The 20,326-nt window shown below is 39.0% G+C and overlaps 1 protein-coding gene across 2 annotated transcripts in view; it reads right to left on the reverse strand.

Annotated features, from left to right (window-relative positions):
* Positions 1–20,326, reverse strand: part of NBAS (NBAS subunit of NRZ tethering complex) — a 356,127-nt gene that overhangs the window by 38,901 nt on the left and 296,900 nt on the right. For both annotated transcript variants that reach the window (XM_054023471.1, XM_054023470.1), the window contains one exon: positions 7,074–7,213. In XM_054023471.1, the coding sequence (XP_053879446.1) occupies positions 7,074–7,213 (140 nt within the window). The remainder of the gene's footprint in view (positions 1–7,073; positions 7,214–20,326) is intronic.

Below are 20,326 nucleotides of genomic sequence, written 5' to 3' on the forward strand. Positions count from 1 at the left end.
GCCATAGACCTGGCCACCAAATTAGTCACATCCAATGCAGTTTGGAGAGAAGCTCTGGCCACTGTCTTGCCTTCCTCAAAGATGGACAGAAACTCTCATCTGAACTCCTGTTGCAGGGGGTCCTTGAATTTGGCCATGGAGTCCCAGATGTTATAATTATCTCCCCCCAGCAACACTCATGGAGACTGGCCGTGCAATAAATTTTTCTTCCAAACAAGTCGAGTTTCCTTGTGTCCTTATTTTTAGGTGTGGCGTTTGCCTGGCCCTGCCTATCTTGCTCATTGGCAGAATTCAACACAAGAGACCTGGGGGGTGGGTGGGAATACAACTACCTTGGTACCTGCATTGGAACTTCAATCTGGTTCCTGTGCTGAGGCAGGAGGCGTCGCAGTCCACTTTACCGATGTGGCTGTGGATGACTGCTAGGAGTATGGTCCTGGCATTGTAGGGAGCCAATGGTGCCCTCGGCGCCAAATGGCACACAGTTTGAATCCCGGGGACCGGAGCATGCCCTGTCCTAGGGACGAAGTCCCTAAGGGGACCACTGACTATTCTAACTTAAATACTCATCTAACTAACTCTACTTAAGATAAGTATATACAACTATATACAAAAACTATGAAAGGGAAACCACGGAGAGCACTTTGGAGAGGGCGCAGGGCCAGTGGAGTATCATATCCTGGTGAATGAGTGCAGGGCTCTAGGGGGCACCAGAGCTGGCTCTACAGATACCACTCGGGGAAAAATCTCTCTCAGCCGTGCACATGGGCATGCACACACCTGAAATGGAATCGACATGAGCAAGCACTCGAGAAGAACTCTACTTGCCAGCTGGCTCATTTGCCACATGAAGAATTTCAGAGGATTTACAAAATAAAATAATAATTCATGTACTCCTTTGAAAATTTAAGGCTCTGCAACAGATTGCCATAAAAAGGAGTAAAAAATACCTCAGAGTCTTTATCATTAATACTTTCTGAAGAGAATCCTGCCTCGCATTACAGCTTTCAACAGAAAGTCAGTGCTAAATGCTTTTAAAAGGACATTTACTACTGGTTTGGATTATTTGGGGAAAGACTGTGAAATGCCCAGGGAGAGACTGTGAAATGCCCAGGGAGATTAGAGAGTCTATTAAAATAAAAAACTCAATAATAATGGGGGATTTCAACTATCCCCATATTGACTGGGTACATATCACCTCAGGAAGGGATGCAGAGATAAAGTTTCTTGACACCTTAAATGACTGCTTCTTGGAGCAGCTAGTCCTGGAACTAGATTGCAAGAGGAGAGGCAATTCTTGATTTAGTCCTAAGTGGAGCACAGGATCAGGTCCAAGAGATGGATATAGCTGGATTGCTGGGTAATAGTGACCATAACATAATTAAATCTAACATCCCTGTGGTGGAGAAAACACCACAGTGTCCCAACACTGTGGCATTTAATTTCAGAAAGGGGAACTACACAAAAATGAGCAGGTTAGTTAAGCAGAAATTAAAAGGTACAGCACCAAAAGCAAAATCCTTGCAAGCCGCATGGAAATTTTTTAAAGACACCATAATAGAGGCTCAACTTAAATGTACACCCCAAATTAAAAAACATAGTAAGAGAACCAAAAAAGATCCACCATGGCTAAACAACAAAGTAAAAGAAGCAGTGAGAGGCAAAAAGGCATCCTTTAAAAAGTGGAAGTTAAATCCTAGTGAGGAAAATAGAAAGGAGCATAAACGCTAACAAATGAAGTGTAAAAATATAATTGGGAAGGCCAAAACAGAATTTGAAGAACAGCTAGCCAAATACTCAAAAAGTAACAGCAAAAACATAAGTACATCAGAAGCAGGAAGCCTGCTAACAACCAGTGGGGCCACTGGATGATCGAGATGCTAAAGGAGCACTCAAGGATGATAAGGCCATTGCAGAGAAACTAAATGAATTCTTTGCATCTGTCTTCATGGCTGAGGATGTGAGGGAGATTCCCAAACCTGAGCCATGTTCTTTTTTAGTTGACAAATCTGAGGAACTGTCCCAGATTGAGGTGCCATTAGAGGAGGTTTGGGAACAAATTGATAAGCTGGTAAGACTGACTTCAAGTACCGGGAAAACTGGTTCAAATTATAGAATTAAGAACAAAATTTTTAGACACATAGATGAACATAATTTGTTGGCGAATAGTCAACACCGTTTTTGTAAAGGGAAATCATGCTTCACCAATCTACTAGAATTATTTCAGGGGGTTAACAAGCATGTGGACAAGGGGGATCCAGTGGGTATAGTATGTTTAGATTTTCAGAAAGCCTTTGACAAGGTCCCTCACCAAAGGCTCTTACGCAAAGTAAGCAGTCATGGGATAAGAGGGAAGGTTCTCTTATGGATTGGTAATTGGTTAAAAGATAGGAAAAAAAGGGTAGGAATAAATGGTTAGTTTTCAGAATGGAAAGAAGTAAATAGTGGTGTCCCTCAGGGGTCTGTACGGGGCCCAGTCCTATTCAAGATATTCATAAATTATCTGGAAAAAAAGGTAAACAGTGAGTTGGCAAAATTTGCAGATGAAACAAAACTACTCAAGATAGGTAAGTCCCAGGCAGACTGCGAAGAACTACAAAAGGATCTCTCAAAACTGGGTGACTGGGCAACAAAATGGCAGATGCAATTCAATGTTGATAAATGCAAAGCAGTGCACATTGGAAAATATAATCCCAACTATACATATAGAACAATGGGGTCTAAATTAGCTGTTACCACTCAAGAAAGAGATCTTGGAGTCATTGTGGATAATTCTCTGAAAACATTCACTCAATGTGCAGCGGCAATCAAAAAATCAAACAGAATGTTGGGAATCATTAAGAAAGGGATATATAATAAGACAGAAAATATCATATTGCCTCTATATAAATCCATGGTTCGCCCACATCTGCATGCAGTATTCAAGATATATTAGCCTTGGAAAAGGTTTAAAGAAGGGCAACAAAAACGATTAGGGGTATGGAACAGCTACTGTATTAGGAGAATCTAATAAGACGGGGACTTTTCAGCTTGGAAATAGGATGACTAAGGAGGGATATGATAGAGGTCTACAAAATCATGACTGTTGTGGAGAAAGTAAATAAGGAAGCATTATTTACTCCTTCTCATAACATAAGAACTCAGGGCCAGCAAATGAAATTAATAGGCAGCAGGTTTAAAAACAAAAACAAAAGGAAGTATTTTTTCAGACAATGCACAATCAACCTGTGGAACTCCTTGCCAGAGGATGTTGTGAATGCCAAGACTATAACGGGGTTCAAAAAAGAACTAGACAAATTCATGGAGCATAGGTCCATCAATGGCTATTAGCCAGGATGGGCAGGGATGGTGTGTTTGCCAGAAGCTGGGATTGGGTGACGGGATGGATCACTTGATGATTCCTGTTCTGTTCATTCCCTCTGGGGCACCCAGCTTTAGCCACTGACGGAAAAGAGGATCCTGGGCTAGATGGAACTTTGGTCTGACCCAGTATGGCCATTCTTATGATTAATTCTTAATGGGAGGTGCTTTAATTCAGGAGAGTTATTAATGTTAATAGTTAAGAACTGTGATTTTTAAAAAAATAATCTGTATTATTTAAATCTAATTTTAAATAAAATTTAATGAGAAAATGACAATTTGCTGAGTGTAAAATGACAAAAACCAGGACTAGTGAGTTCATCCTTAAGTATCAAACATATTCATCCTGTGAAAAAAAATAAAGAGAGTACGTTCTTTTCATATGTTTAATGGACTAAAGGTAGAGATATAATAATTATGATTTGTTTTTGATTTTTAGGAGATGAAAACTCTTTAGGGTAACAAGTCTAGCATTTTTTGTTATTTTTCTTTAAAAGAACTTGTTTCATAAAAGAAATAGTTATTTCGGACTTATATTTGACCATAACTGGGGAATCATTTAAAAAAAATCTAACCATAGGATAAACCCTGAAGTTCATAACAGAAACTCTGTGATGCACAGGAGGGGTTTTAATTTACTGGTCAGCTGGCTAACGATCACTCATACGTCACAAGTGTCCTGGTAACTAGCCTGCAGAAATTTTGGAAAGATTTGTAACTATCTATCTCCACGAAAGCTTATGCTCTAATAAATTTGTTAGTCTCTAAGGTGCCACAAGTACTCCTGTTCTTCTTTTTATCTTAGAAGACTGCACAGTGCTTGTTGGCAGCTCTTTCTATGCTTGTAGGTGACGGTTGGAAAACTGCATACAGCTGTATATTTCTGTTCATAGTGTGGTATTCACGGACCATTGATTTCTGTCGCCAGTGCAATTGCAATTTCTGCTTTTGCTCTCTTCTGTTACATTCCATCCCTAATAATATATAAAGTCAACTCAAACTCTCTTTGAAGTCAGTGGGAACTGCAGGAGTTTGGCACCTCTGAAAATCAGGCTATAGGACTCTGAATCAACTGGTATTCAAAAAAAGACCTCAATGGGAGCTGAAGTAGGCCTTTGGAAAAAGTTTCCAATTTCTATTACAAACCCTGGGCAGGCTCATTCCTAGCATGAATACATAAACTTCAATCATTCTGACATTTCCATTCATTCAAATTAAATGTGAGGCTGATAGTTAATTCAGCCTGCCCCCTTCCCCATTCTTTCACAATGCTGCTGATTTCTTTGTCAAAATACCAGTTATCAGTTGTTTTCAAGTCCTAACTTATTTAGACTTAAAAGATCTGCATAATTCATGCAGGTCTCTATTCTTCAGGCCCTAACTGGGACTAAGACAAACCTCCAAACCACTGGGGTTTGGTTGATCACTAGTTGGGAAAAGAATACAATTTAACCCGCATTTTGTTTTTCCTCCTCTCTTTTTCTGGGCCAATCTGCATTATTAAAGAGAGGAATGAGTATAACAAACATGGAGCAAATTTTGCTGCTGTACTGAATCAAGTTATTAATAGGTGGGAAATAAGATCGAGAAGTTGCTCATCAAGAATAGAGGATAAAATGAATAGAACACACACTATGAATGAACTAAGGGTCCTGACACTTTTCGCCTCTGCTGTGCATTGTGAAGCAAAATAACAGGAAAAAGCACTGGATGGTAATGTGGAATATTTCTCCGTCCCTGTAGTCATCTTTAGCATCTCTGTCAAATCAGGGGAGGGTCACTTCCCTCTATAGCAAGGTCTAAATTATGAATAAAGATGAAAGATTCAATAATGCTGTTTCCTTGTGGAAGAGTCATGCAGAGACCAGGTGCTGGCCTGGAACCAATCTCAATATGGCTGCTGAGCTAGCTGCGTTGCCACTGATCCTGAGATCAGAAGACCAAAGAGGTGCATAGGGAGTCCTTTCCCAAAATTGGCTTGGGGAATGTGTGTATTTCAGCAGGGCTTTTCTGCAAACCACTGACCTCCAAAGTGATTTGTTTTTGAAAAGCCTTATAACAATGAACAATTATTTGGAGATGTCATTTTAGGAGATATAAATACACACACCCTTTTGCTGGAGAAAGAAGTGCATGAGAAGAATCCCAAGGTCTAAGTCTAATCCTCCTTCATAAAGAAAGAATACCTAATAGTAACAGTAACATCTGTTTCACTATAATGGACTGAAATTTCAATTAGATTGTCAATGTTATAAAATTATATGAAAATGATGACAATAAAATCACTATTTAGTTGGCAGGTTTATTGTTCACAAAGGCTATAAACATAAAATTTAGTAGAATTCTACTCCTTGGGGAAAAAAAATCATGTTGTGAAAGTCCATAACTTTAATCTTTGTTCCAAAATTGTTCCGAAGTTGTGGTGTTTTCTACATTGTATTTTGATCCATTTCGACTGCATTAAAGGTTTGTAAAATGAAAATATGTAGGGAAATGACAATGTGAATATAGGACAAGTCAGACAGTGAACACCCTATAATGTTTTAATGCCTGAGAAATGCTTTCTTTGTTCATGAAAAGGCAGTAAAGAATGAGTTCAGTTCTTAGTCCACAAATCCCAAACACACTGATAAAGGCTTCAAGCTGAATAATCACTGCAGTTTGGTCCCTAACATACCAGTACCTTAAATGCACACAAAAGTATTAGTTTTCGGGAAAATAAAAATATACCTTAATTTTTCAAACAAGCCTTTTTGGAAGTCTTCTCTATATTCAAACCGAATGTGATCAATGGGGTCTGAAACTCAAAGTTAAGTGGAAGTTAGTAACCAGCCTTTCTCACCTAACTGCTGACAGATGAAAGATGGTACTCTGTGCTGGCTAGCCCATAAAAAGTTAATTTTATTGCTCTCCTGGAAGGATGAATAGAAGGATGGATTACTGCTGACAGCATAATGTAGAGACAAAGAGACTCTCTAAATCTTAGAAGCCATGATCAAAGTATTGAACAAATGGAATGTATAGAAGCACTACAGGTAGACAGGAAGACAAAAGACTGATACAAAAATATTGGCAAATTATGGCGTGCCATATAAATGGCTTTGGACTGTGCACAATGCCACAAAAATACATTCCTCCTTTCCCTGTAGTTTACTCTGGTATCGGACAACTTGGTAGCAGGTGTAGAAGAGAAACATACCATTGCCTGGTCACCTACAAAAGTCTGGAATGTTCCCTCCACTCTTGGCCCTTCCCTGGAATGTATCTCTGCAGTCGTTGCCCAAAAGAGCAGCTTCAGAAAGAGTTTTGAGGGAGCCAGAACTGGAGTGAAAATCTTCAATCACATACTCCCTCCCCTCCTCTCTGCAGGTTTTCCACTGGGTGCTGATAGCTAGGCTTTGATTTGAAAATCAAGCATTTATAAAGTCTTTATTTGGACTAGGCAGTTTGAAGTTTAATAAGAAACATGGAGATCAGCAAAATTAAATGTGTGCCTCCTCGAAGATGCTTTTCAGAAGAAACTTCTTGTCCTACATATGCAATTGCCTTCTGTGTGCCTTCCAAAAGGGCATATTTAAGATGGTTATACTTCTTTATGTAACAGTTTGTTTGAATTCACTGACCGGAGGCTGTATGAAAGGTTCAGTAATTTCAAAATCAAAGTAGGAGAGAGCATACTGTTCTGCCAGGTTTCTCTTTGAAGGAATACTTACATGCTTACATTTTTCATAGGTGGCCAAGCTTGCAGGAGTAAAACTAAGTGCTGAAACTCAGACTGACTGTTACTAGCGTGCAGGAGTTCCAGGAAGAGAGAATATCTTTTTTCTTCATTTTCAATATCAATGATCTCTACCTGCAAGAAAAATAAAGCCATATAAGAACAGGATCTAAATCAGCTAACTCTGCCATACCTATGTAACAATAAATATGATGTGTTTGATCTGTAAAGGACATCACTACTGTAAAACAAGGCAGAAACACAGCCCAAGCAATTTTCTCTTAATCTTCAGTTATATGCATTTGAAACTAGGAAGCACATAGATGATGGGAAATTACTTAGAATGAGGTTCCTAAATTAACATGAAACCCACACAAGTAGATCAATGGATTAGTTCAAGTGATCCCTCCACCTCCAACTTTTTACATCATCAGTTAAAAATTCCCTAGCCCTTTAAAAAAAAAGTTCCTCTGATAATTTCCCAACATATATTACTGTGTAAAATTACTTTATTTAAAAAATGACCCTCTCGCCCCTACACAAACACACAGAGTAAAAACTACCACTGTTCTATCTAAATTGGCATCTAATCTTCATTCGCTGGAGAAGGAAATTTGGATGCTGATTTTTAACTCACGTTTGCCACACAGAACAGCTGTCGACTAGCACATATTTCTCTCCATATGTACTATAAATTAAAAAAAAAAATCCTCTCCATCTCTGTACACCATGCATCTTTACTCAGAAAACAAGGCTTCTTCTACAATGTACTTAGTTTCCCCCGAGGCTTTCAATTGAGGACAGGTTCTATTAAATATAATTACTTTCTGCAGCTCTCATGGTAAAAGTGCAAGGTAAAAAGGTCTGGCTATTAAATGGAGTTTGCTATTAAATGAGAAGAAGATGCTTTTTAAAAGTCTGGCTATCACACAAACAGGACTTTTCAAATGATGTATCTAATTACTGTCAACCTGTTAAATTTTTGCCAGTTTAAAAAATAATTTGTTCCCTAGCACTGAGATAGCTTTAATATATAAATACAAATTCTTCCTCTCTAACATTAGAACATTTTTGTATTGAAAAATATTTCCCCAAAAACCTGGAAAAGTTCTAAATCATCAAATATTACCCTCAGCTCAGTTACGATACACAACATTAAAAGTTATATTTTTTCAGTGCAAAAGTGTTTCTAAAACATCAATTGGACCAAAAAGATTTTCTCAGTTCTACAGCAACTTTAAAAGACTAAAATTCATGTTCCCATAGTTTGAGTGACTCAAACAAGGGCAATATTTTCAAAAGAGGTTGGAAAATACAGATTGCCTATTAATTTGTTGAAATGCCTACACAAATTTGTGGCTTTAATATATTCAATGTTGACAGTTTGCTTCCAGCCCCAGGGTGCATCTGAAAATGTCTCATAAATAAAAATAATATCTGAAGAAGTATTATTTCAAAATACTGGATATTTAAAATATTTAGTACAGGTAATCGGCCATATTAAATAATATAAACATGCCTACTATCTGCCTAGAAATGTTAGTCTAAGATTTCAAGTTCACTACTTATATGGTACCATAATATGAATGTCACCGCCATTTATTAGAGAAACAGGTGGGTTTTCAAGAAAAGAAATAGAGATAGGGAAATTTTTCACCCAAAACTTTTTTTGGTTGCCTGAAAAAGTAGATTTTGGTTGAGAAACATTTTGACATTTTGCAAATTTATGTCGATTTCGGCAAATTGTTTTGGTTGAAATGATAAATAGAAAACTATTTAGGAAACATCAAAATGGTTCATTTTGATAATGTCAACACAAAAGTTTTCAACTTTTTTGGCCAGATTTGCAAGGGGATTTGGGTGCCAGTGAAGCGGTGGTGCCCCTCACTTACATTGAATAGCCCAGTGTTTAGGGCACCCACCCCGGATGTGGGAGACCCAGGTTCAAATTCCCCGTCTGGAACAGGGATTTGACCCTGACTCCTGCTGCATGCCCTAACCACTAGTCTATAGAGTCACACATTCTGTCCCTTTGGCCCAATAACTAGTCAAGTATTTAATATAAAGTGGAATAGCTTCAAGTGGAGAAACAGAGAGCCTCACCCCCCCAATAAAACCAATAACCCCAGGATTAGGGCATTTACCTGGGGGTTCTCTAATCCAGAGTGGGGATTTAAATTAAATTTAAATTAATGGAGATATCCTATCTCCTAGAACTGGAAGGGACCTTGAAAGGTCATCGAGTTCAGCCCCCTGCCTTCACTAGCAGGACCAAATACCCATTTTGCCCCAGATTCCTAAGTGGCCCCCTCAAGGATTGAACTAACAACTCTGGGTTTAGCAGGCCAATGCTCAAACTACTGAGCTATCCCTCCCCTGCCCACAGAGTCTCCAACATCCCAGGTAAGCGCCCTAAGCACTGGGTATCAGGAAGCAGAGCAGAGTAGTACAAACTCCATTATTTTGTGACTCTAGCCCTTTATTTCCTTTATTTTTACTAAAACAGAAGGTTAACAGTGGCCGAAATCAAAACAAAACATTTCATTTTGGGTTGAACAGTTGGAATTAAATGAATTTTTTCAGATTTGTTCGATGCACCAAAAAAATTGTAGTTTTGGTTTGATCCGAGATGATTTTATTAAAACTGTCAGTAAACAACAACAAAATCAGTTATTCACACAGCTCTCAGAGGAAATGAAAGTATATATTTGTAGATGTCTGAGGAGCCAGAAGAGAGTGATTAACGGTAAAAGCAATGAACAACATGGTAGAGGAATGGTGAAAGAAAGGTGGCGTAGTGTGAAGGTAAGAGGCAGAGGAAAGGCATGCTTACCTCTGTTGAATTACTAGTTTTGTCTAGACTCACTGAATAAAAAAATATTTTTTCCACATCAAAGACCCTCCCCCCGGCACACAATTTTGTCTTCTTCAATCTATCATATGCTTCTTTCTTCCAATCATCTCCTATTGCTAGTGCATTGTTACAGGATGGTAGTTTGAAATAAAGCTCAATCCTAAGTATAATGGAAAAGCAAAATTGCATTATGGCTGTAATCACCACTATGGCTACTTTCACCTTCCTTGCTTTTTTAATTTGAATTAAGGTCTTCAAAGATGGGATGAGATCTTGACATGAACTTTTCTCCTGTACACAATATTCAATGGCAGAACCTAGACATGTCACTAGACATCACATTGCATTGATTATGCTCGGTTCATGTTTTTAAGCTTTTCTGTGCAACAGTAAGGGCTAAAAACTCACTTAAAAAAAAAAAGCTGATGGTCTCATGTAATCACTTGACTCTAGAGGTTTAGGGCCTATAGTGCTTATGCCATAAGCCACCCAGGATGGCCACATATATATGCCATGTTATGCACATTTCTTAAAAGTATTCCTGGATGACTGCAATATTAAAAATGCATTAAGCCTCAATCCTGCAAAGATTTAGGTACATGCTTCACATTACACTCTATGAGAAGTCCCACTGATTTTAGTGAGACTATTCAGAGTGTAAATTTTCACATTCTGTGGAGCACCTGACAGTTTAATGTGTGTATAACTTTTGTGGCATCAAGTCATGAAAAATCTGCAGATAATATAGCCCACTGTATTGTAAGAAGATAAATCTTTCCTAGCAGCAGAAAAAAGAAAAAGCCTACAAAAGAAGTGGGCATTGTAATAAATAAATAAATAAATAAATAAATAAATAAGACAGGTGTGGAAAGACTGATTTTTTAAAATGTTTTCCTGACACTACACAGCACAAAAATAAATGGTAAAACATACCTACTAAGGGAAGAAGTTACTACACATAAATACTAATACACACAAAAAAGGATACATAAAGACAAATAAGTTGAAGGTAAAACCTTGAGATCCCTTCTCAGTTACACAGTGACAAGTTTTTCTGCCACACTCTTTAAAACTCCTTGCTCAAGAGGCTTCTGAAACCACAACCACCTCCAAACTAAACCAAACCACAATCTATTCACAGTGACATCTAATATTACAAGATAAGAAAAAGGTAGTGTGCCAAGGTATCAAATGATAGTGTACCCACAACATTTCTGAATGCAGTCTACCATAGAGATAAGTGTCCTTCTCTGAATGCCACAAAATAATGCAGCATTATCAAGACAAACTTAAGCTATAGATGTAGTAACAGACAAACATTTCCATGAACATGTTTCATGGCAGATGCTTTATTATCCTCAGAAGTGATATTTTAGTTTTTGATAAACATGAGAGATCCAGCTCGGTTTGCCCAACTTCCTCATTAACATGATCATTTTTTTAAGCAACAAAAAAAACAATTTTGTGTTCAAGTTTTTCTCCTACCTATACAAATATTAAACACAATGGGTGCAAGTTGGCTTGTGAAAGGAATTAAAAAGTGGTACTCATGAAAATTTATGGGATGATCAATAGGAATAAACTATTTCCCTTAAGAGGGTGGTGAGGCACTGGAATGGGTTACCTAAGGAGGTGGTGGAATCTCTTTCCTTAGAGGTTTTTAAGGCCCAGCTTGACAAAGCCCTGGCTGGGATGATTTAGTTGGGGTTGGACTAGAGGACCTCCTGAAGTCCCTTCTAATCCTAATCTTCTATGATTCTATGAATGAATGTGGGAGAATGGCAGAGAAGGGATTTGAACCTGATCTCCCGCATCCCAAGTGAGTACCCTGGCCGTCCAGCTATTTGTCTATTTTTTCCCTCCCCTCTCACCCCTGGAAAAAAACCTTCAAAAAGGTAGGGGTTCATCCTGATACGTAACAGGAACATTTTGCAATCTCAAAAAGTTTTGCCAGATCAGAAAACTGATTCCCACCCAGCTGTACTCTAATGTGAAAGTATTTTACACTTTATTTTGCAGAACATTTACCCAGTTGCTAAATGGTAAGTATGTGAGTAAATTCCATTGCTTTCAAGGGACTACACCCATACTTAAAATTAAAAGCATGTGTAAGTGTTTGAAAATTACTGGTGATCTTCAAAAAATAACTTGATCATCACATCTAGACAAGAACACACCTAGACATATACAAAAGTGTGTGCAATGGTTGATCAACTTGCAATAAACACTACATACCAGGTGCTTGAATCAAGGTGGCTTGAGGAAACAGCACAATGAAGAATATTTTCTTCTCCTTCTGACTGCTTTCACTTTTATCTATTCTCAAGGTTTCGTGAGTTGGTGGCCATGACTGCTTATGATGTCATGATACTAGCCCTATCCCAAAAAAGTTAACTCTGGCTAATAAATTGACCCACTTTTTCCCAGCATTAATCAATCCAGTTACCCAAACATGTTTTGGGAATTCATAAGTGAACCGATTATTTCAGTTGTATTCTGCAACCGCTACACCATTTCACAAGCCAGAATTTAATTTTCCTTTTATCTCTGATATTTCATGTCTGTTGTTGTGGAGCATAACCACACAGCACCTCATTGAATTAGGTGACTTTAGCCATTACAACAGCTATATTTCTTTAATACTTACAGTCTGCTTATCAGTAACAGATTCATTGGATTTGACACCACACGTTCAATCATCTACTCATATACAGAAATAATCTTGACCTTGCTGGCTTCTTGCATATCTATTGAAAACTGAAATAATTACCTGAATATAAAAAAGCTACCTTTGGAGTCCAATATTTTACCAAACAACCTACTGCAGTTCTCCAATTTTACTACTAATGCTCAATTGCATCACATGAGTTTTCAGGGCATTTACTTCAAATTTTCAGCAACAAATATTGGCTTCATGTGCAAAAACATGAAGTATAGGAGTTTCAGATTTTTTTTGTAATGTTATAAATAATAAAAGCAATTTAGCACGTGTCTCGGGCTTTTCTAATCCACTCAGCTTTATGGTATCTGAGCACAGATTTATCTGAAGTTCTACCTTACTGGATACTCTGAGTGCATGTTCTTTGCTGCAGGGCAGGGATAAAAAGAAGATCTTTATGCATTAAATGCTCAGCACTTCATATAAAGCACACTGTTCTTTTAAAAAAAAAGTGTACATTTTTCTCTGTCACATATAGATTAAAGGTGTTAGAAGCCATAAGACTTCAAAGCACTGAAATCCTCCAAGATATCGGTTATCCAATTTCAATGACTCAAAAGTTTGATCTTTTTCCTTTTTCTCATAGTGTTGCTATTGCTTTATGTATATTCATCATATTATGACACTCCTGAAGATGAGTCAATATGCAAACAGTTCCTTATAGATGGAATCTGTAAAAAGCTGTTGACACTGTAGCTTTTAAAAGAAATACTATGCTATATAAATTATACGATTATAAACTTTTAAAAAAAATCATGAGCAAATAGTTTTTGACTGAGGCAAAGATGGCAAAGGCAGAGGTGACAAAGATTGTGGCATAGTATTGTACTGCGTCACTCCCTCTAGTTTGTTACATCTTTTTTTTTTTTAATTTTAGCCAACACTGTATGGTGCTTATTTTAAAATGTGCCCTTGAGGCACAGAAATCCATTATATAAAGTTTCATCGTTCCTAAAATATGGAAACATCTGCTAGAGTTGTAAATGCTGTATTGCCTAAGTCATATAATTGAAGAACCTGAAGCTGGTAACCTGGAGATATCTTTTGCCATAAAATAGAATGATTGAAAAGTTACAGTGAAAAGGAGATGATTCAGTCAGACTGGCCAAAAAAAAAAAAAAATGCAGTCTACTTTGAACTACACTTATCAACAGAGGTGGTGAGCAGCAAAGTAAAGTAGAGCTTTTTTGTATTGAAATGTATTCAGCTCAATACATTTTTATTCTTCTAAGAAAAGGAAAACTCTTGGTTTTAGTGGACATTGTTTGGATACTACTAATGTTCTGAGACAAACATTGGTGAGCGTTGGCAGGGGAAGAAGATTCAGAACTCAGACAAATGTTTTCCTTTATTATAATTGCCTGGATGTTACAAAAAGATATATTTTTTGCTTAAAATCAATGCCTGATAGATAAAACAACAAATGCTTCTGCTCTTACTGTCTTGGAGTTTCAACCAACAACTTACTGATTTACATGTTTGCAAGTTCCATTTTATTACTTTTACCAGATTGTAAATGTAAACATCTCAAAATATTCGCATATCCTTGGCTGCAACGTAAATTTGAATTAATATGGCAATACATTGTAAGTCACCCTGAACCCCTGCTAAAATGCATTACATTTATATTTATATATATTATATTTATTCTCAGCTGCTCGGCTTTCAAAACAGTGTGGATGTTATATGGGCTATATTTTAAAATACTATGCTAAAATAACACAAAATATTTTTCTTTAGCCCTAGAAAAAGCAAAAGAAGAATTCAGGAGCTAAAGCTTCCACTCAGGAAGTGGAACACTGTGCTTAGGTATTGGAGGGTTCTAAAGAGCTATAGTGGAAACAATTATTTGTATTATGATAATACTTAAAGACTCCATCCTGCTAAATACCATGTAAACACAATAACGGCCAATGCCTGCCGTGAAGAACTTACAATTTAAATAGATCAAGCTGACAAAGGAAGTAATATCCTTACTTTACAATTGGGGAACTGAGTCACAGATATGGTTGCACAGGAAGTCTTTGGCACAGCCAGAAATTTAACTTAATTTAGTCCCAGTCCTATGCTTCAACCACTAGATCATCATTCCTTACAATACGCACTTGGGGTACATTCTCGATTATATGCATAAGATAAGTCACTAAGCAAGCCACTTATTGCATAGAGCCACATGGTTAAAAAGCTTGTTGCAATTAATTAATTAATGTCCTATGTGGGCATTAAAATGCATGAACATAACAGGGTGAATTATGGGAGGAGAGGAAGGCTTTAAAACACCGGACTGGTGAGCAAAAAGTCATAATTATATCCAACTGTTGCATCTTTATTCACCATTACTTCCATACAAAATCTGTAAGTATGCAAGTCAAACAGAACTTTTGCAAAGTAACTGTTCACACTGCTAACTCAGTGTGAAAATCAACAATAAAGATTTTGTAATTGGAATTTAGCTGGCCATTTGGCCAATGAAATACATATAGCTATTACTGACCCTACAGAACTAACAAAAGTAAAACCTTTTCTTTTTTCAGTTATTTATTTTTCTTTAAATCAGCCTAAGACACTGGGTGCTTCTGAAAACATTTATAATATACAGAAAGACACTGGATGTAAAAATTCAAATCTTACATAAGTAACTTCCCATGAAGAAAACAACTCAGATGCCCAAAATAATAATTAATTACCACATATAAGTCACATACTGCAACCTGTTTCCTCAGCAAAAACCCAGAGAAAATAGAGATTTGTAGCACACTCTAAAAGCAAATGAATTCACTCTGTTCATTCATACTGGTAGTGGAGGTTCCCGAGTGTAAATCGGAGAAACCTTCTGTGCGCTGGATTAACAGTGATGTGGAAAGAGACGTCTTGTAGGTCGAGGGCTGAGAGCCAATCTCCTTTCCCCAATGCCGGAATTATGGTTGCTAGGGTTATCATCTTGAAGCGCTGTGTTCTGATAAACTTGTTTAGCTTGCACAAGTCCAAGATGGGTCTCCATCTGGGTGAGAAAGTAGTGTGAATAAAACCCGCTCCCCCTGTGCTTGGTAGGTATGGGTTCTACAGCACCTAGTTGCAGGACGTGGTTTACTTCATGCTGTAACAGATGCTTGTGAGATGGGTCTCTGAAGAGGGAAGGGGGGTGGGTAGGCGGGACAGAGGCAAAAGGAACAGAATAGCCCTTGCGTACGATTTCCAGAACCCACTTGTCTGATGTAATGGTTGCCTAGACCGAGTAGAAAGATTAGGTGGTCCCCAAATGGGCTGGAGGTTACGAGTGACTTTAGCAGTGGAATATGTGGGGCTCTTGTGTCCTTGACCAACACTTCAAAATGCTTGTCTGGAACTGGATGGTTGAGATTTCGCTGACTACTCTGGGGCTTGTCGGCGTCTTGTCTGACATTGTTTGAGGCACTGGTCATAATATCTTTGAGATTGGGCATACAGAGCAGTGTGGAAGCGTTGAGTATAAAATCTGCCCTGTTTCTTTTTGTTCCCGGGGCATATATTCCTAGGGTTTCAATATAGCATGGGAATCTTTGAGTGTGTGTACGGTTGCATCTGTGCCTCCTGCGAACAGTTTTTGAGCTTTGAAAGCTAAGTTCTCTACTGTTGGCCGAACTTCCTTCCGGAAGCGTGAAAGGTGGAGTCAGGACACCTTCCCCATGACTATGGATGTGGCGATGGAGCAGGCCGCCGTGTCAGCGGAGTCCAAGGAAGCCTGTAAGGCCGTTCTGGCAATGAGGGAGCCTTCTATTATGTTAGCTTTATATTGTTCTTTTTTATCTGTTGGAAGATGTTCAATAAACGTTGTCATTTGTGCAAAAAATGTTGTGTGTTTACTTAGCCAGTAATGCAGAATAGTTTGCTATGCTAAACTGGAGGGTCGCCGAGGAATAGGCCTTCCTGCCAAAGAAGTCTAGGTGTTTCCAATCTTTATCATAAAGGGTGGTACTAGCCAGATGTTGCTTTCCCCTTTGATTAACCGCCTCCACCACCAATGAATTAGGGGTTCGGTGTGTGAACAAAAACTTGGCTCCCTTAGCTGGGACGTGGTACTTCTTGTTTGCTCTTTTACAAGAAGGTGGAGCTGTAGCTGGCGTCTGCCAGACAGTTTTTGCTGGGTCCATCATGGGAGCATTCATTTGGCAGTAGGAGATGTATAGAGAATATCTGTCAGCTTATGCTGTGTCTCCAGCAGTTCTGACAAGGAAATGTCGAGGGAGTCATCCACTTGTTTAAATAATTACTGGAAGGATGTAAAGTCATCGCCTGATGTGGGAGGAGGAGGCATTATTGTTTCGTCAGGAGACGGAGAGGAGATGTGGGTGGGTGGGATGGTGTCACCCTCTGGTGGCTCTTCAATTGCTTCTGATTCCTCCTCAAGAGCTTCTGAGGAGGTTGGGGCAGAAGGTGAAGGTGATCTCTGTGATCTTGGTGTTCTGGACCTGGATGAGTTGGAGGGCTGCATGTTCTGGGTTCTGTATAACGCCCATGGGTCCCAATATGGCCAGTCTGGTGGGAGGACCAGGGTGGGGGCACCCATTGCTGAGGTTGCCACGCTATGGGCTGCTGTCATAAAAATTGTGGCATCAAAGGAACTGGAAGGAAAGAATATCTCAGATGAACCTTCCATGACCTCAGGAGGGCATCTCCCAAAGAGTTCTTCCCCAGGGCTGCTTTGGTGCAGTACCAAGGAAGCTTCCGGTTCGGTTCGCCTTTGAGGCAAAAAGGTCCCAGGATGGCTTTCCTTATGGAATGAAGATGTTGCTGAAAAATGAATCATGAATCTCCCATTTGTAATTCACAGAAACATGTCTCCTGAGGCAGTCTGCTAGGGAACTTGGAAACCCCAGTAAGTATGCTGCTGATAGAGTTATGTGATGTTTGATGCACCAGTTTCACAGGATGACTACCTCTATGCACAAAGAGAAAGCTCTCATTCTCCCTTGCTTGTTTATATAAAATACTGTGATGTTGTCTAATGTTAACTAAACATATTTGGATTGGATGAGTGGCAGGAAGGCATTGCAGGCCCAACAGACCACCATGAGTTCTAATAAGCAGATGTGTATTTTGGGCTTCTGGTAGGTCCAGATGCCCTGTGCCATATGATCACCCATGTGTGCACCCAAACCCAGGAGGGAGGCATTGGTAATGATGGTTGCCTGTGGTGTTGGTGTGAGGAAAGGGACTCCTACCAAAACTTCTCCGATTTTGTCCGCCGGACAAGAGAGGCTAATACCTTGGGTGGAATTGTGACCTTGGCCTTTATGGTACCCTTCTCTGGTGAGAACACCAAGAGAAGCCAGGCTTGTAGGCTCATAGATGTAGCCTGATGAATGGTGGTCATGTATGTGCATGAAGCCATGTGGCCAAGGAGGGAAAAGAAAAGTTCTGACTGACTTTCTGGGTCTAATAGTGACCTGGTGGATGACAGCACTCATGACCTGAAACCCTTCAATGCCCTCTTGCTGTATTTGAGTCTAACGTCTCCCCTATGAAGTCTATGCACTCCATGGGGGTCAATGTGGATTTTTTATGACTGACGCAGAACACGGGTTGACCTGTGGACATCCTCGTAGGAGTGGCCTGTGAGAATCCAGACATCAAGGTATGGAAAGACTGTGAATTCTTCCCTTCTCATCCAAGCAGCCACCTCTGAAGAAACTTTTGTAAACACCCTGTGTGCTGTAGCCACATCAAAGGGAAGGACTCTGACTTAGCAATTATCTTGGTGGAAGTGGAACTTGAGGAACCTCCTGCGGGCTGGATGGATATCTATATGCAAATATGGTCTAGAGCTGCGAATGACATGACTGCCTCTAGTGAGGGAATTATTGAGGCCAAGGTTATCATGTGGAATTTTAGTTTTTGGATAAACTTGTTTAACTAATGTAGATCAGGTTAAATATTCCAATTTTGGTCACCTATGTATAGAAAGGTTGTAGAGAAACTGGGAAGGATCTATAGGCGAGCAACAATGATGATCAATGGGATGGAATGCAAACCATATGAGCGAAGCCTGAAGGAACTGGGTATGTTTAGTTTGGAAAAGAGGAGATTGAGGGCGGGGACATAACTGTCTTCAAATTCTTGATAGGCTGCCATAGAAAAAGCGGAGAAAAGTTGTTCTCTCTTGCCACAGAGGGCAGCACAAGAAGTAATGGGTTCAAACTACAGCATAGCAGATTTAGATTAAATCTCAGAGAAAAGCTTCCTAACCCTGAGAACAGTAGGACAATGGAACAGACTGCGTACAGAGATTGTGAAACCTCCTTCATTGGAGATTTTCAAAAGGAGGCCAGATAGCCATCTGTCTTGGATGATTTAGCCAGACAAATCCTGCATCTTGGCAGGGGATTAGACTAGATGGCCCTTGCAGTCCCTTCTAACCCAATGATTCTATGACATGATCTGCTTGGGAGCTTTGAACAACTTCATCATTTTTTGTGAGTTAAGTGTCCTTTTGAAGGGGAAACTTCTCAAAACATCGTATACACAGAGGTACCCATGGGGTTATCCATGGGCATGAGAACCAACAACTGCAGGCAGCTTGATTATGTGAACATTAGTCAATTGATACCGCTGATACAGATCACTGAATTCAGCCAAACTTGCCCCTAGTCAGAAAACTCTGTCCCGTAGATTGGTCATGTCCACTATCAGATGAATGACAACTTGAGCTGCTAATTTGAGATCTTTTTTTTCTTCTTCTTTAAACTTCACTTCTAATGAAACTGCAGGCAGGCAGGCTAGAGTTCTTTGGGTAGAATATTCCACTTATTGGAAAGATGGGGCATGAAGTAACATGCAAAGGAAGGAACAGATGTAAATGCCCTAAGCACTTAGGCTATCATAATCAGGATTTTTGAAAGGACCTTCAGGCCAACAGGAAGTGTCTACTATCAAAAATGTATAACAAAGATATTCAATTATAAATATAATTTTTTTTTTAAAAAAGAAACGTTTGGAAGGACTCTAAACAATCTCCAGGACATAAATCAGATTCTAGCTACTGGGAATAAGGAGAAAAGTTCCTTAAGGGCAGGTTTTCTTGCACTTTCCTCTGAAGCACCCGGTACCAGACACTGGATAGTGCACTAGACAGACCACAGGTCTGATCTGGTGTAATTCTTTTGATCCTACTGAAACTCCATAGTCACAGGTGCTCACCACTTCAGAAAATCAGGCCCTTATTCAACTGTGTATAGATATTGCAAAGGTTTCCATGATCTTACAAACCACAGACCAAAGCCTGCTGACACTAAAATCAGTGAGTAATGCAAACAAGATCTAGAACTATTTGTGCTAAAAAGAACCTAACAGTGAGGTGTTAAAGACAGCTTCAGTCATATCATAAGGTGCCTTTCTTTGTGAAGTTAGCCAAGAACCGTTTTCTCTGAACTCATTTGTGTATAGTTTAATACATAATCTGTTTGACATGCAGCACACAACCAAACCTTAACTGGGGAATGTATATAGATTCAGTAAACGTGCATGCATGGTCTAATGCATAAAACTGATTAAATGTGGGCAGAATGTAAAATATATTTATCTGTATTCTTTAAGAGGCCATCTAAGTTTTCCAGTGTCCAATCTTGGCAAAGAAGTAATTTAATATATGTAAGACTTTATATTAAGGGTATATTTATAAGTAGTTTAAAAAGACTTT

This window comes from Malaclemys terrapin, chromosome 3, assembly GCF_027887155.1.
Source record: "Malaclemys terrapin pileata isolate rMalTer1 chromosome 3, rMalTer1.hap1, whole genome shotgun sequence".
Classification (NCBI taxonomy): domain Eukaryota; kingdom Metazoa; phylum Chordata; order Testudines; family Emydidae; genus Malaclemys; species Malaclemys terrapin.